The 13997-nt window shown below is 36.8% G+C and overlaps 1 protein-coding gene and 1 long non-coding RNA gene across 2 annotated transcripts; both read left to right on the forward strand.

Moving 5' to 3' along the window:
- Window positions 1-4370: 4370 nt before the first annotated feature.
- On the forward strand, window positions 4371-6103 carry LOC148929778 (uncharacterized). Its single transcript, XR_016128971.1, has 2 exons — window positions 4371-5655; window positions 5724-6103. It is a non-coding gene; the product is annotated as an uncharacterized LOC148929778 (long non-coding RNA).
- A 2368-nt stretch (window positions 6104-8471) lies between these two features.
- LOC148929779 (putative disease resistance RPP13-like protein 3) lies at window positions 8472-11671 on the forward strand. Its single transcript, XM_089057309.1, has 2 exons — window positions 8472-9212; window positions 9675-11671. Exons 1-2 carry the CDS (start codon window positions 8705-8707, stop codon window positions 11429-11431), a joined length of 2265 nt encoding a protein of 754 aa, XP_088913435.1. The 5' UTR covers window positions 8472-8704; the 3' UTR covers window positions 11432-11671.
- The last annotated feature ends 2326 nt before the right edge of the window (window positions 11672-13997 follow it).

Here is a 13997-nt window from a genome sequence, read left to right on the forward strand (position 1 = left end):
AGACATGAATCTTGGAGTTATTATGTAACCGCTTTCAATAAAAGATTATACAATTAAATGTACTACTGTGATTGGGGTTAATTTCATATATGGTTATCAAAGTATGACTCATGTATCGGGATCAAATCACTCGGGATTCACTAATTACCGTGACCTCTTTTATTGATATTGATCTGAGATGACTAATCTCAGAAATGCAAGCCAAGATACAAAGGAAAAACACGAATACAAGTCTACTTATTATAGAGCTGACTAATCGAAACCCTAGCTATTCTCAAGTCTTCTACCAGATTTGAGGCTCCAGCTCTTTCGACTATCTGCACACTAAGTAGAAGTATTAGTAAACCAAAAACAAGATCCTCTCGGATCTAAACAAGAGAAATAGACAACCAGTAACCAAGAAAGAACAAGTAAGGATATAGCTTAGGTCACAACAGTGACTACCAGGCCAAGGACTGTTGGGGTTTGGAGCCCCTTGCACAGCGGAAGACTTGTACAAAACAAATAAATCAGATAAGGATCTATTTGACCGATTATGGGATCAATCAATTCACATGTTAAACAGATAATTGCATGCTAGAACGCAAATAATTCATGCTCAAATAAAGTAAATCCTAAACATGAATTCTACGGTTTAGAGTTACCGATTTGATTCTCCAAATAATCGACGATTGCTTGCGCCTTCTCCACGTGATGATTTTCAATACTAGACCACGGATCTTCTCTCTGGTTCCCAAACTGTATTCCAATATCAGTGTGGGCTGATCTCACTAGAATACTAGGACTTAAATAAAGAAGACAGAAGAAATTCTTTTGGGAATAGTAGTAGAATTCGAAATCTCCTTCAGCTGGAGAGTTCAAAATTTTCGAAAATTTTGAGAATCAAAATTGTGATCATTCTGTCTCCTTTATTCTCCTATTTATATTAAGTTCCTTTTGGGCCCAGACAGGAATCTATAGAAGGTTTTGGATATGGGCTTGCCCAATTAGCTTTTTACTAATTAAATTGAACCCACAATTTAATACAAGCTTATATTGGAATATTACGAGCAGCCACTACAGAAGTAATATTGCACTCCCCATCCAAATCCGAAATTACAAGTAATCCGGGTTTCCATTATTTATATTATTTATTTCCCGCGCTTAAAATATAAATGTCCATTAATTAATTAATGTCTGCTATGGACTTAATTAATTAACATCTTATTAATTTCCAAGAGTGGACTTAGCAAGAAACACTTATTTATTATTCATAGAGTAATAAAACTCCAACTGGCCAGTTTTCCGAATAATAAAACCTTGTTCAAGCTCCTCTTGAGGACATTATCAAATGAGACTCACCTCACGCACGATTCAACACAATAGCAATCCTAGCACCGGTACATATTAATCACCACTACCCAATATATCAGGATTATTGGGTTGCGAAAAACCCGCACCATTTGATAAGTCAAAGTAGTGCATAATCAATACCGTATGCTCAATGCTAACGTATGTAGATTAAGAAATAGTCATTTATCAAGACCTAGTCTTTCAGTAGATAGCATAAAGACACGTCTTGCTGTTAGATCCATTCAGTGCTTTACCACACCAACGTCATCTTATTTCAGAAAGGCTTAGAAATAATCGGACTGACATTGCAACCTTTCACGATAGGTAGTCTAAGCCTATCTGGGTTGTGAAATTCTTCTTTTTCTTTTGCAAAGCATTGCATAGAACCGACTGTGTTACCTTAAAGTGGACGACGCCCACAACCAGTCTACTAAGCAAAAGACTTAGACTTTGTTTGCTTCTTATACATTCAAATGTTTATAAAACATCTTCTAAATGCACAAGCAAACACAATGTAATAATATATTGATTCTATTCGTGCGAAACTGCTCGAATAATACTGAATCGGGTTAAAAGTGGATTATAGAGTTTTACGTATACAAGCAAGATTCTATTCGAGCGAAACTTGCTCGAAACATGCTTTTCAGTATACCAAACCTAACAAGGACCTCCCCACACGCTTCTACCACAAGTCACAAGATGGGAAACCGTCAAACTCTAGGTCAGAAACCCTAGCTACACCGACTGCCACCAAACCGCCTATTCAGCTCACAACCACCAGAATCTATCCGCCTATTCAGCTCACAACCCTAAACTCACAGAACTCACAAGGTCTTCACAAGTTCTCACTTCTTCAACACCAAACTTCGTCAGATTCCAACCCTAGGTTAGAATTGACCGAACACTCCGAAGGAAACTGAGAAAGTCTCCAAACTCAAGATCTATATCGATAGATCCTACTAAAACAAGGATTAATCGGAGGAAACTGAAGATTTGAGGAGTTCACCGGCGAAATAGCCTGATAAGTGAAGACAGAGAATGAAGAGAGATTGCAGAGAGAGTCTCAGGAACGAGAGAGAGAGAGCGAGAAGTGTCTAGAATAAGTGACTGAAGTGAGGCGATGCTCACTTAATACACAACCCTGGATCCAACGGCCCCAACTCAAGATCCGGGTGAAACATCCATGTGGCAGCCATCGGTGCAGCTAGGTAAGTGATGGACCTCAAACATTGGGCCTCTGCATTAAATCAATCAGGGTCAGCCCAACTGAATAAATACACAAATCCAACAAAATATAGTCCACCAATATTCAACATCATAATGGCAGCAAAAGTTTAATTTGTATCAAAATTTGGACTTTATATCAATTTGGGATTTAATTTGATTACACATTATAAAATTATAAATCTATCTACTAATAACAATAGCAAGTGGCTGAATCTACTTGTCTAAGCCACCCATTTAACACTCCTTCCATGTCACGACCGCACTTTCTAAGGATAGAAAGTCCGGTTGATCGCAACTAGGGGAGGATAAAAGAAGCGGGGGAAGAAAGGGGAAAACTGTGACATAGCTGAACTTGAACTGAAATAACTTGGAATAATATATATCAGAGTGCATAATACAGAGAATGTAAACTCGACTTTTAATCTGCAGCGGAAGAGTCAAGAGCAGATGGCATCGTGTATGGAGACACGACGCATCCAAGTGCTATTCTATCGAAGGATCTTCATTTGTCTGTGCTCAACACCGCCCGCCGTCATCACTGCTCAACCTGAACATTTTTAAAACATATGCAGGGCTGAGTACTTGGTGTACTCAGTGGACACGTGCCGAAAAATATTTTACTGAAAAGAAAACTGGTTTTGTCAAGCCAATACTGAGTGAGCTCGGGGTTTTATCTTAAAAGGCCCGAGGACACTAAAAGCATTTTCTAAGTAAAATCTTTGACTGTAGTCTATTTTTCCTGGAACTAATGCCATATCTGAAATAACTCCTGGTGAATCGGAATGTATGGGCTCGTCCCACTTACAAACCCGCATTCACTAATTCCTGGTGAACCGAAATTCACGAACTCCTGGTCTAGTAGGGACGTCGCCCTTGCTAGACAAACAGATAGGCAAAGTTCAAAACAAAACTTGGCAAGACAAAAACATACTGAGAACTTAAATAACTGAAAGCATTCACTTAAAGTGAGAATGTAAATAACTGGAAGCATTCATACTTCAAAACATTCGGGGAACATAAATAACTGAAAGCGCATTCGTATAAGGCTCACGTAATATCATATCACAATAGCACTTTTCATAAAAATTGTACTTTAAACATAATACTTCTCATAAAAACTGTAACATACTTTAAACTGAAAGCTCACTAAAAATATATTTCTCGTAAAAACTGTAACATTAACAGAAAGCCCACCTCATTAGCTTAATTTCCTTAACTTGAATTTCTCGCTCTGATCTTAACTTGCGGAGATAGTCCTTTGTGAAAAACATAACATAACAACATACTAATTAGACTCGAGACAAAATCTCATACTTAGGAATGCATGCCCTAATTAATTTCTTTTATTCTTTGCTTACTACTTGAAAAATTCTAGAACTTGCATATTAATTAAATTGAGAAATTTAATTAATAGAACTTCTTTATTAGGTTTAATTATTTCTGTGACCTGAGAACGTCGTCTCCCTCTTTCTTTCTATTTCCTTAACAGCAGACCCTTCAACATTTTTCGTCTTCGAAACTTGCAAACAATTGCGCATTTAACTGGGCTCCCAAATAAATTCCATAAATTTCAGCCCAATCATAAATAATTTAATCTGGCCCAAAATTCCAATCAAATTAAAAGGAGCAGCCCACTTACAATTTTGTTTGGGTCTATTTTAATTTCCCTCACCATTCTTGCCCCAATCCTCAACTAAATTAAATCCTCCCTGGCCCAAATCTCAATTAAACAACTAGCCCAATTAAATCAACAATATGAGCAACCCACTTATACTCACTTCATCGGTCCTCCTCCCCCAAAATCACTGAAATCCCTAACTCCTTCTCTCTCCTTTCTCCGGAATTGCGTCGCCTCTTCGAATCGCCGGCGCTCCATCGCCGGAGTCGCAGTGCCTCCTCGCCGTCTCCTTTCCCCCACAAATTCATCCCCTAAATCAAAACAAAAATCCCTAAACATCCCATCCCTCTTCTCTTCCCTTTCTCTCCGCCGTCGACTGCTCTTCTCCGGCGAACTCCCTTTCCAATCTGAAATTCCTAGACCGGAGAGCCGAAAGGCATCGCCTCCCTCCTTCTTGCCGCGACGCAGCGCTCCAGGCTGCTCGTCCTCGTGTAGCGCTCGGGGTAGCTGCTGTCCGAGAGCTTGGAAGCTGCTCGTCGCTGTCTCCCGTCGCCGTCGCCGACGTCTCCAACTGCAGCCGGCGCTGCTCGGTCCGCTTCTCAGACCAGCGCTACTGCCGCCTCTCCCATCCTCCTCTTCTCCGTCGAATTCGCGTCGTCCTGACGGATTTCCGGAGCTCCTTTGCTCGCGGTCGGCCACAGCCTCCGTCGCCGCCGCTTCGTCGCCGGACAGCCCTTCGGTTGTCGGCCTAAAGCTAAGCTTTCTAACTCTCATTATCTAGTTCATTATGTTGAGTTCATTTCTGGCAATAGCTTTGTGGTAAAGAAATTCTTGACTATGGGGTGCTAAAGCTTTGATCTTCCTTAGGCAGTAGCCATGATAAACTGTTACTGATCTTGGGCTAAAGCAGCTTATAATATTTCTTGTACCAAAATGTGTGATGTGGAAATCCTAAAGCCCTAAGTTCTTGAGCATGAGGTTTTAATATGATGCAGAGGGGAGTATTTTGATTACCTTGCTTGTGGATTCCTCTTGTTTGTTGAGACACTTCTAGGCTCACTGCCACTCCCTTCACTCTCCTTGCTCCTTCGAAATTCTTGGTGTTTAAAGGTGGTGAGAAGGATTTGTGTAACTCTGGAAACGATTAGAGCTGTGCACATATATATATATATATACTAAATTCTGGAGTTGGTTGGGATTTGGTCAAGGGGTGTGTGCAGAGAGCAAATCTGCTCTATTGGCTTCTTGCTAAGTCTGTTGGGAGCAGATTTTGTGCAGGTGGGGATCAACTATTTTGAGCTAGGAGTTGACTCCCCTTTTCAAGCCTTCTTTAGGCATATCAAGCTCATTTTGGGTAAGTACTACATAACTTTAGGGAGCTGTCCCCTAACTGATTTTGTTTGATGTGTAGGACACACTGAAGCTGTCGGTGCAAGAGGGGCTGAGGTTGGAGCTAAAAATCTATTGGCAGGCAAGAGGTTTGTCATATTTATTTTATCCTTGTTGGTTCCTCCTTGATATTAATTGTGTAGTACTTTGGCTGCAGATTTGATTCCTGAGGATCACAACTATATTTGTTCTCTTCTTGTTATGACTTTTAATGGAGTTTGTTTCTTCCTGCGGGGGCTGTTACAACTCAAACTGGTAGCTGAAATGGGACATATGGAGTGGGGTCTCGGAGCTGATCGGTTGAGGCCCTATGCGGCTGATCTTCAAGCTATTGGGCCGAGTTTCGAGTGGGCCGAAGAAAAGACATTTTGGCTGGATAAGAAGAGGCCCGTAATCTATATACATTTTTTTTTTGTATAATCTGAAACATGTTCTTGATCCATTATTTATTTTGGGCTTAACTTCTCTTGTACTAAACGAAATTTGAAAATACTCTTGATCAATCTTAAATGTCCAATTCTCCTTTGATCGTCTTAACGATTATCTGTAAAAAAATTTGTCTAGCCATTCGGCGTCTCTTCTGTAAGATCTTAAAAGATGTCAAAAACTTGGGGTGTTACATTCCATCCCTTAAAAATAAAGCATATTTGTCATTTTAGAACGTCCCTTAAAAATAAATCAATTTTATTTTAAAAAATATTCTCCAATAATACTACAACCACTTTGTTTTTCTATTTCTCTCTTACTTTATCAATTGTGCATTAAAACTCACATCGTTTCAAATATTGTCTCTTTTTTTAGGAGCAGATGGCATATTATTTTTGTATTATTTTTGTATGCTAAACAATTAATAAAGCATACGAGGAAGTTAAAGATGGTAACAACCAAACTTAGCAAAAAGTTCATAATGTGATTTGAATTACAAGGTAGTAATATTTATATATACTCAACTTTCAAAACGAAGGCATCTTTAGAATTAATATTTGACATTTTTTTAATAATAGTACCCCTTTTATCCATCTCCTAAAAATAGAAATTTTCTTTTTTTATTCATCATAAAAATAAAAAAATTCTATTTTAAAATTTTCTCTCTCTAATAAGACATGAACCCATAATCTATTTTTCTTTTCTTCTATCAATCTCTTATTTGAATAATTTTATAATATTAAAATTTTTGTCATTTCAAATTTTTTTTTTTTTTTCTTCGGTTGGAGTGAGTAATATTTTGTTTGAAAATATCTTCATCGAGATTATTCTTCTTGAAAGTTGGAGAGACAGGCATGCACCTTGATTCTGCATAGGAGTTTAAGATGATTGATACTCCAAGCTCCTCCCCTTCACACTTAATCCACCATAGTTATTATTTCGAGGCGACATTAGATTAAATTATGCCATCGAAAACCCCAATATAAGCTTACTAAACTTTTTTTTATTATTAGTTTATTGTTCTTTGTCAGTTAGTGGTTGATTGATTAATTTTTTATTGCTCCCAATTAATTAAATTATGCTGGGTTAGGTGTGGCTGAGTCATCTTAATTTGTTAATTTACGTAAAGTTAAAGAGACTAATTTATGTAAAGTCTGTGCCAATCAATTTTTTTTAATTTTCTTCCCAATCAATTTGACCATAAGTCCACGAATTTGAACTTGAAATCCCATCCAGAATCTGAAAGACCTCTCACACTTTCCCATTCAATTCACAGTCGCCGACGAAGATATTAATTTGACCAATCAATTTGACCAATATTAAGTCCACGAATTTGTAGTTGAAATCCCATCCAGATCTCAGACGAAGATAAGAAGAAATAATCGCAAAAGGTATTTTCTCTTCTTTGAATTGATTCATAATTAATTATATGTTGTTTTAAACAGATTTTTGAAATCCTTTCCTTCATATATTTGTGCTACATGATTGGGTGAAATGAGTTGAGGAGATTTACTATATTACATAGCATATAAATTTCAATCAAAAGCCTTTCAAGTTTGAGAACTTGCTTTATATTCTTAAGGTTTGTTATTTGTTGCTTCACTTTTAGGACCAAATTCAAATATGATTTGGATCTTGATTATAATTTTTGAGATCCAGATCCATTTAAATTTAGATTATATTTTTAATGTTGATTTGATTTGGAAGTAGAGTTATACCAAGGAATATGAGTGTATTAAAATATCTAATAAAATTAAAGGGAAAACTCTTAGATCAGTGCTTGGTTTGGAACATCATTTAATTTCGTTCACATCAACTGCTGTTTCTTAGATCACTGTCTTGTTACACCACTTTAAGTTTACTTATTCAATTTCAGTTTTATTCTAAGTAGATTATATGCTTTTGTGTTTCATTTCATGGTTGGAGTTTATATCATCAGTTTTCATTTTATGACATATTTTGGATTATGTAATTTGTATTGAATATAGTGTTAATAATGATCTAGTAACTGATAATTAATTAATTATGATATTATGCATATTTGTGTAAGATTAATTTTGAAATAGAAATAATCCGGATCTAGATCTGGATCTAATATATTCGTAGACCTTACATATTCATAAATTGTGTTCAAAAGTAGGAGAGATGGAGAGGGAGTAAATTAAAAGGTGAAATATAGTAGAATGATTGGATTTATTTTTATTTTTTTTTGTTAAATAAAGATATGATTCATTTTAGTTAGAACATCTCAAAAAGGATACGACTATCTTAGTTAGGACATCACATGTAGTACTAGTTTTGAATTTCTGTTTTAAATTTTTTGATTTTAGCTTCCTACATAATAGAATTGTTTTCGAATTTATCTTAGTGCTTTTCTTCAGAGTTAATATTACTAAAATATCCATTTGGTAAAAATGAAGCAAAATCTGAGATAACCATTTACATAGTAAATATTGTCAATTTTCGTACGTGCAGTTTGCCTATAAGCATGTCAGAGGCCATCATCTTAGGGGCGATAGGGGAACTGGAGAGCTTTCTGATTGAGTTACCGAGGACTGATGACTTTATTGATTACGAGCCTGAAACACTAGTAGCCCTGAAAGAGGTAATAGAAGAGCTCGGAATGATGTTGGACTTCTTCAGAGACAATAAATCTGAAGAGATGAGCCGGCTAAAAAATTTGCTAGCTGACTTTGCTGAGACACAAATCGCATGAGGGAGATAAAAAAGCGCATGATGGAGTTTGGAGTTGGTAAGGCGGTGAGTAGTTCACAAAGTGGTGGAGAAGAAGGAGACGAAGGTGTCGTGGTGGGCTTGGAGAAAGACGTGCAACAGCTTGTGTTTAAACTGATTCTTAGTGAAGAGGAGTGGCTTATTCATATGCCTATTCTTATCAAAGGCATGGTTGGTATGGGAAAGACAACTCTTGCGAGACAAGTATACAAGCATGCGGCCGTCATTGAAAAATTCAAGCGCGGCCGTGCTTGGGTAAGCCTTTCTAGTTACACAAGTAAACATGAGGTGCTTGTGGAACTGATACGCCAGTTGGTGACACTTGATGAAGATTCGTTGTTTCTGGAGGAGATGGACAACCAGAGTCTCCAACAGATGCTTCTCCGGCACCTGGAAGAAATGCCGCCATGGTTTATAGTTCTCGACAACGTGCGGCCAGAAATGCTCTACGAATCCTTGCTAGACCTTGCACGCCTCTCAAAGCCAAGTATGCTTCTTTACTTTTTATGTTAGAATTAATTCTGCATGCTTAAACTTATTCACCTTTATAGATAGAAATAGATTTTGAAATGCTTTTACAAGGCATAGAAATCTTTCAAACTAGATTATAATTTATGTTGTTTTAATATAATTCTACCTGTCACCCACAAAACTTATCATATTAGACATATAATTGGTTGAACTAATATATCAAAGACTAAACTCCAAAATTGGTCTCGTACAATTGCATAAAAAACCATTTTGGTCCTACACATTTAAAGTGTGTTAGCTTTTGGTTCTGACAATATGTTTCGGCCCATATTTAACTCAGTCAAAATACGTTACGAAACAAAAACTAATTCTTCAGAAGTATATGTACACGCTCAATGTAGGATTTCCTAATTTCACACTTCAACATCCTTCTTTGTCTCCCTTATTGCATTAAGTTCTTAACATGGTATATAATCAGGGCATGAATGTAGATTGTTGATCACCAGTTGCCATCAGATTGACTATGAAGAGATTTACACTCATGAGATGAATGCTTTGGATTATGATAAGAGCTGGCAATTGTTTTTGAAAACAGTTGATAAAATTACAAGTGTTGGGAACAAATTCACAAAGGAGTTGGAGAGGAAGGGCAAGGAGATGTTGAAAAAATGTGGGGGTTTGCCGCTTGCTATAATAGATGTTGGAAGGGAGAAAGCAAAGCAAAGAATTTTAGGGATTGAATGGGAAGAACTTTTTGATTCAATTGATTTGAGTAAAACAATGGAGAAATTGGAACCGATGTATCATGAATTAAATGAAGAACTGAAGGCATGTTTCTTGCATATGTCCTTTTTTAAGGAAAATGCAATAATGAGAGAAAAGAAGTTGCACCATATTTGGGCTGCAAATGGTGTAGAAACATATTTTGCACCATGTTCCAGATTAGCTGATCAATCCATTATTGAAGTTGTCCACCCGTACCCAGAAACTTATAGAGTGAAAAGGTGTCGCATGAATCCTCTACTACACATGCTATCCATCAAAAAAGCAGAGGAGGAAATAGGCCTTGAGATCTTAAGGAACAATGGAAATAATCGACCCTTAGAGAGCCCTCGTCATCGTGTTATTCAGTGTGGCAGAGCCATGTTTAATCACTCTACGAATCAAGACAAATTTTATCACTCTACGAATCAAGACAAGTATCTTGTTTCTCTCATCTTCCATGGAGGTGGTCGATACTTGGACGATGTAGGCCAGTCTTATTGGAAGAGTTTTGAACTCCTCAAAATACTCGACATGGAAGATTTTGGGGCGAAGACTTTATCAGAATCTATCGGGGCATTGACCGAGTTAAGGTATTTGGGATTGAGAAACAATTATGTGGAAGAGATCCCACACTCGTTGGGGGGCTTGAAAAGGCTTGAGGTTCTGGATATAGCTTTAAACTTTATGGTGGAGGTGCCGGATATTATCAAGGATATGAGCAGCCTTCGTCATCTCTACATGTCTGATGTGATTTACTGGAAGCCTTTGGAAGTAGATGCACTACAAAATCTTGAGACCCTGACCTTCATGTCTATATATTCTTGGACATATGAAGCCTTGAACTTGGAGAAGATGACTAGTCTATATAAATTGGGTATTGAAGAAATTGATGAAAACTCGGATGTAAGCGAGCTCTTTCCAGCACTAGATAAGTTGAGGGAACTTACTCACCTTATTTTGAGAGGGTTTCGCTTCAGAATGATGGCTTGTTTGGACGGGATTCGTGGTATATGTATGCTTACAAGGATACGCACTCTGAGGCTTGATGGATGCATAGCTACGCTACGAAGTACTGACAGTTTCCCTCGTTGGATAGAGTACTTGGCATTGGTAAATACTTGTCTTGATGAGGACCCCATGCCAATGCTAATGGAGTTGCCCAACCTAAGGCGCCTCAAACTGCGGAATGCATACAATGGTCGAGAATTGGTGTTCAATATGAGAAAACTTGAAATCTTGTGCATCAGTGAGTTGTGGAATCTGAGAAAAGTACGATTTGAAGGATATGAAATTGATTACCTCGAGCAACTGGAAATCATGAATTGTCCACATCTGGAGACACTCCCGCAAGAAATTCAGTCGATGCGTCGTCTGCAAAAGTTTAAGATGGTAACAACCAAACACATTGCAACAAAGATCAAAAATTCAGGCTTGCTCTCCAAAATAGTGGAAGTGGATATCAGTCCATAATTTGAAGTGGATATTTGTGTTAAAATGGAGGTCACTTCGCTTACACCACATCCAACAACCACAATCTCGCTCATCAGCTCTCACATCATGCCAGCAAATTCGACCCCAACGTCAAGCAAGAAGGCCGCTTTATCTTTCACAATTATGTTTAGCTGAAGCCAGTCCTTATTAGCTTAGGTTGGAGTCTGTTTTAGTTTCCTTATTTCATTTGTTAATCCTTTTCCTATTCCGGATTTTCTTTGTCGTTTTTTTTTTTGGATCTTGCTGTTTTAGGAAGCAAGAGACAAATAGATTCATACACGAGTAAAGGTCATATGACCAAAATATGAATTTGGTCAAATTAATTTACTTTTTGAAAAACAGGTTCACAACAAATGAAATCCTTGTCGAAGTGGTCCTTTTTCGATGATTCCGTAAAAAAACTAACTGTCATGCCTATGTGCAGTTAGCGTTGCCCATTAGTTTTTTGACGGAATCGTAAAAAAGAGGTTCTGCGACATTTTCATTTGTTATGGACCCGTTTTTAAAAAAAGTGAATGTTCTGTGCTAAATTTGTATTTTGGTCATATCTCCAACTTTATTTCATCTCTCTTATTTTTCAACACAATTTTATGAATGTCTGTGCCCAAAAGTTTTGACTCAATTTAATTGGATCGAGTGAGTATTTAAAAACCAAATTCTATTTGGGTCAGATGTAGATCTACTCTTGCAAAACTCAATCTAATACAATCTCAACCAAGAAACTTTCATTGTGCTTAAAGCAGAGTTCGATCTTAGAGAAACTTTATCAATGTGCTTAAAGCCTGCAACCAAGAATTTCATCTGAACTTGTGAAAATGGATACTCCCTCCGTCCACGAATAGGAGTCCCGGTTGGCCATTTTCATCCGTCCGCCATTAGGAGTCCCGGTTAGACATTTTATCTTGGGAGTATAAGAAATGACTCCACTTTTCCCTTAATTTACTTCCTCTCTCTTAATGTTAGATTTCATTATTCCAAAGAATAAAACAAATAATAATATAAATGGGTCCCACATTTCACTATCACACACTTAAATTATTACACTCAAACTTTTCTTAAAACCCGCACCCAACTCAACCGGGACTCCTATTCGCGGACGGAGGGAGTACAGACTTATTTTATTTTGTGGATGTTTGAACAAAAATACAAATTGACTTATCTCTTCCAAGCCAATTTCCATCTCCAATTCCATCACATCAGATACTGTTGATCGAGACCGCAAAGGATCGAAGACATATAGAATGCATTACAGCTAAATCATCCACCACTGGATAAGTTCTTGGTCCCTTCGCATGTCTCGATCCCATATTTCGAAAAGTCAGCTAATTTGATCCCTTAAAATCTCTCTAATTAGTAGGAGACGAGGGAGCATTAATTAACTCCTTTAGTTGGGCATTAATATACCCTTACGAGAAGCATAATATGAATTGATTCATTCATTGTTTCACAACAATAAATTAATTTACGATTTTCGAGAGCATTACAAAACTCTCCTCTAAATTATAATCATGCTGGATTAGGTGTGACAATCAATCTTATTTTATGACCATAAATTTGACTTTGATTATATGCACCGTCGAAATTCGTAAAAAGATTGTGGACACTAATTAATTGCTTGTTGGAAACGATGATTTAATTATATTATCACTATTTTCTAAGCCAGCCAGCTGCACTATTTAAAATTATTTCTCCATGTAATCCTAATTGGTTGACCATATTAAGTCTATGAATTAGTTTTTCAAAATTCCTACATATCTTTAAACTCACACTCATATGCGAAGACAAGGAAAAGAATTAAATCGGAAAATTGAATCCAGACCGCAAAGATAAGAAGAATAATTTACAAAAGGTATTTTCTTCTCTGTATATTTTCATAATTGTGTTGTTTTATTTGAATTCATTTGCTTCATAAAATTGAGCTTTCAAATTAAAGACTGTACAAAGAGCTTGGGTGAAACGAGTTAAGAAGATTTACCAACTTCAATAACATAGGAATCTTAACTACAATAGATAAATTAAAGGTTAAAAGCTTTTTAGATTTGGGAACTTTTTCTTCTTTTCTTTTTTCCTTCCCCATTATTTTTTTAGATTTTGATCCAGTTTCATTAATTGTTTAGAATTTGATTCTTCAAAAATTTGGACTATGATCAGATCTATGTAACTCTCCTTAAATTTTAGATTTTGAGTATTAATGGATCTTGGATATAGTACAAATCTGTGGATCCAGATTCATTATTAGAGCCAAATTAGATTTGATCTGATGCAGGATCGGAATCAGTATAAATATTTTGGTCCAGATTCCGATTATTTGGATCGGAATCTGGATCCATTCAGAGTCAATTTTTGTCCTAAATATATGAACAAAATTCGAATTTGGTAAAAAAACATTCACTTTTTGGAAAACAGGTACATAACAAATGAAATCCTTGACGTAGTGGTCTTTTTTTATGGTTCCGTCAAAAAACTAACGGTCATGCCATTGTGCAATTAGCGTTGACCGTTAGTTTTTTCACGGAACCATAAAAAATTGACTACTTTAGCCTTT

Source organism: Salvia hispanica, chromosome 4 (genome assembly GCF_029641045.1).
Source record: "Salvia hispanica isolate PSC_SH4W2 chromosome 4, Shi_PSC_v1, whole genome shotgun sequence".
Taxonomy (NCBI): Eukaryota; Viridiplantae; Streptophyta; class Magnoliopsida; order Lamiales; family Lamiaceae; genus Salvia; species Salvia hispanica.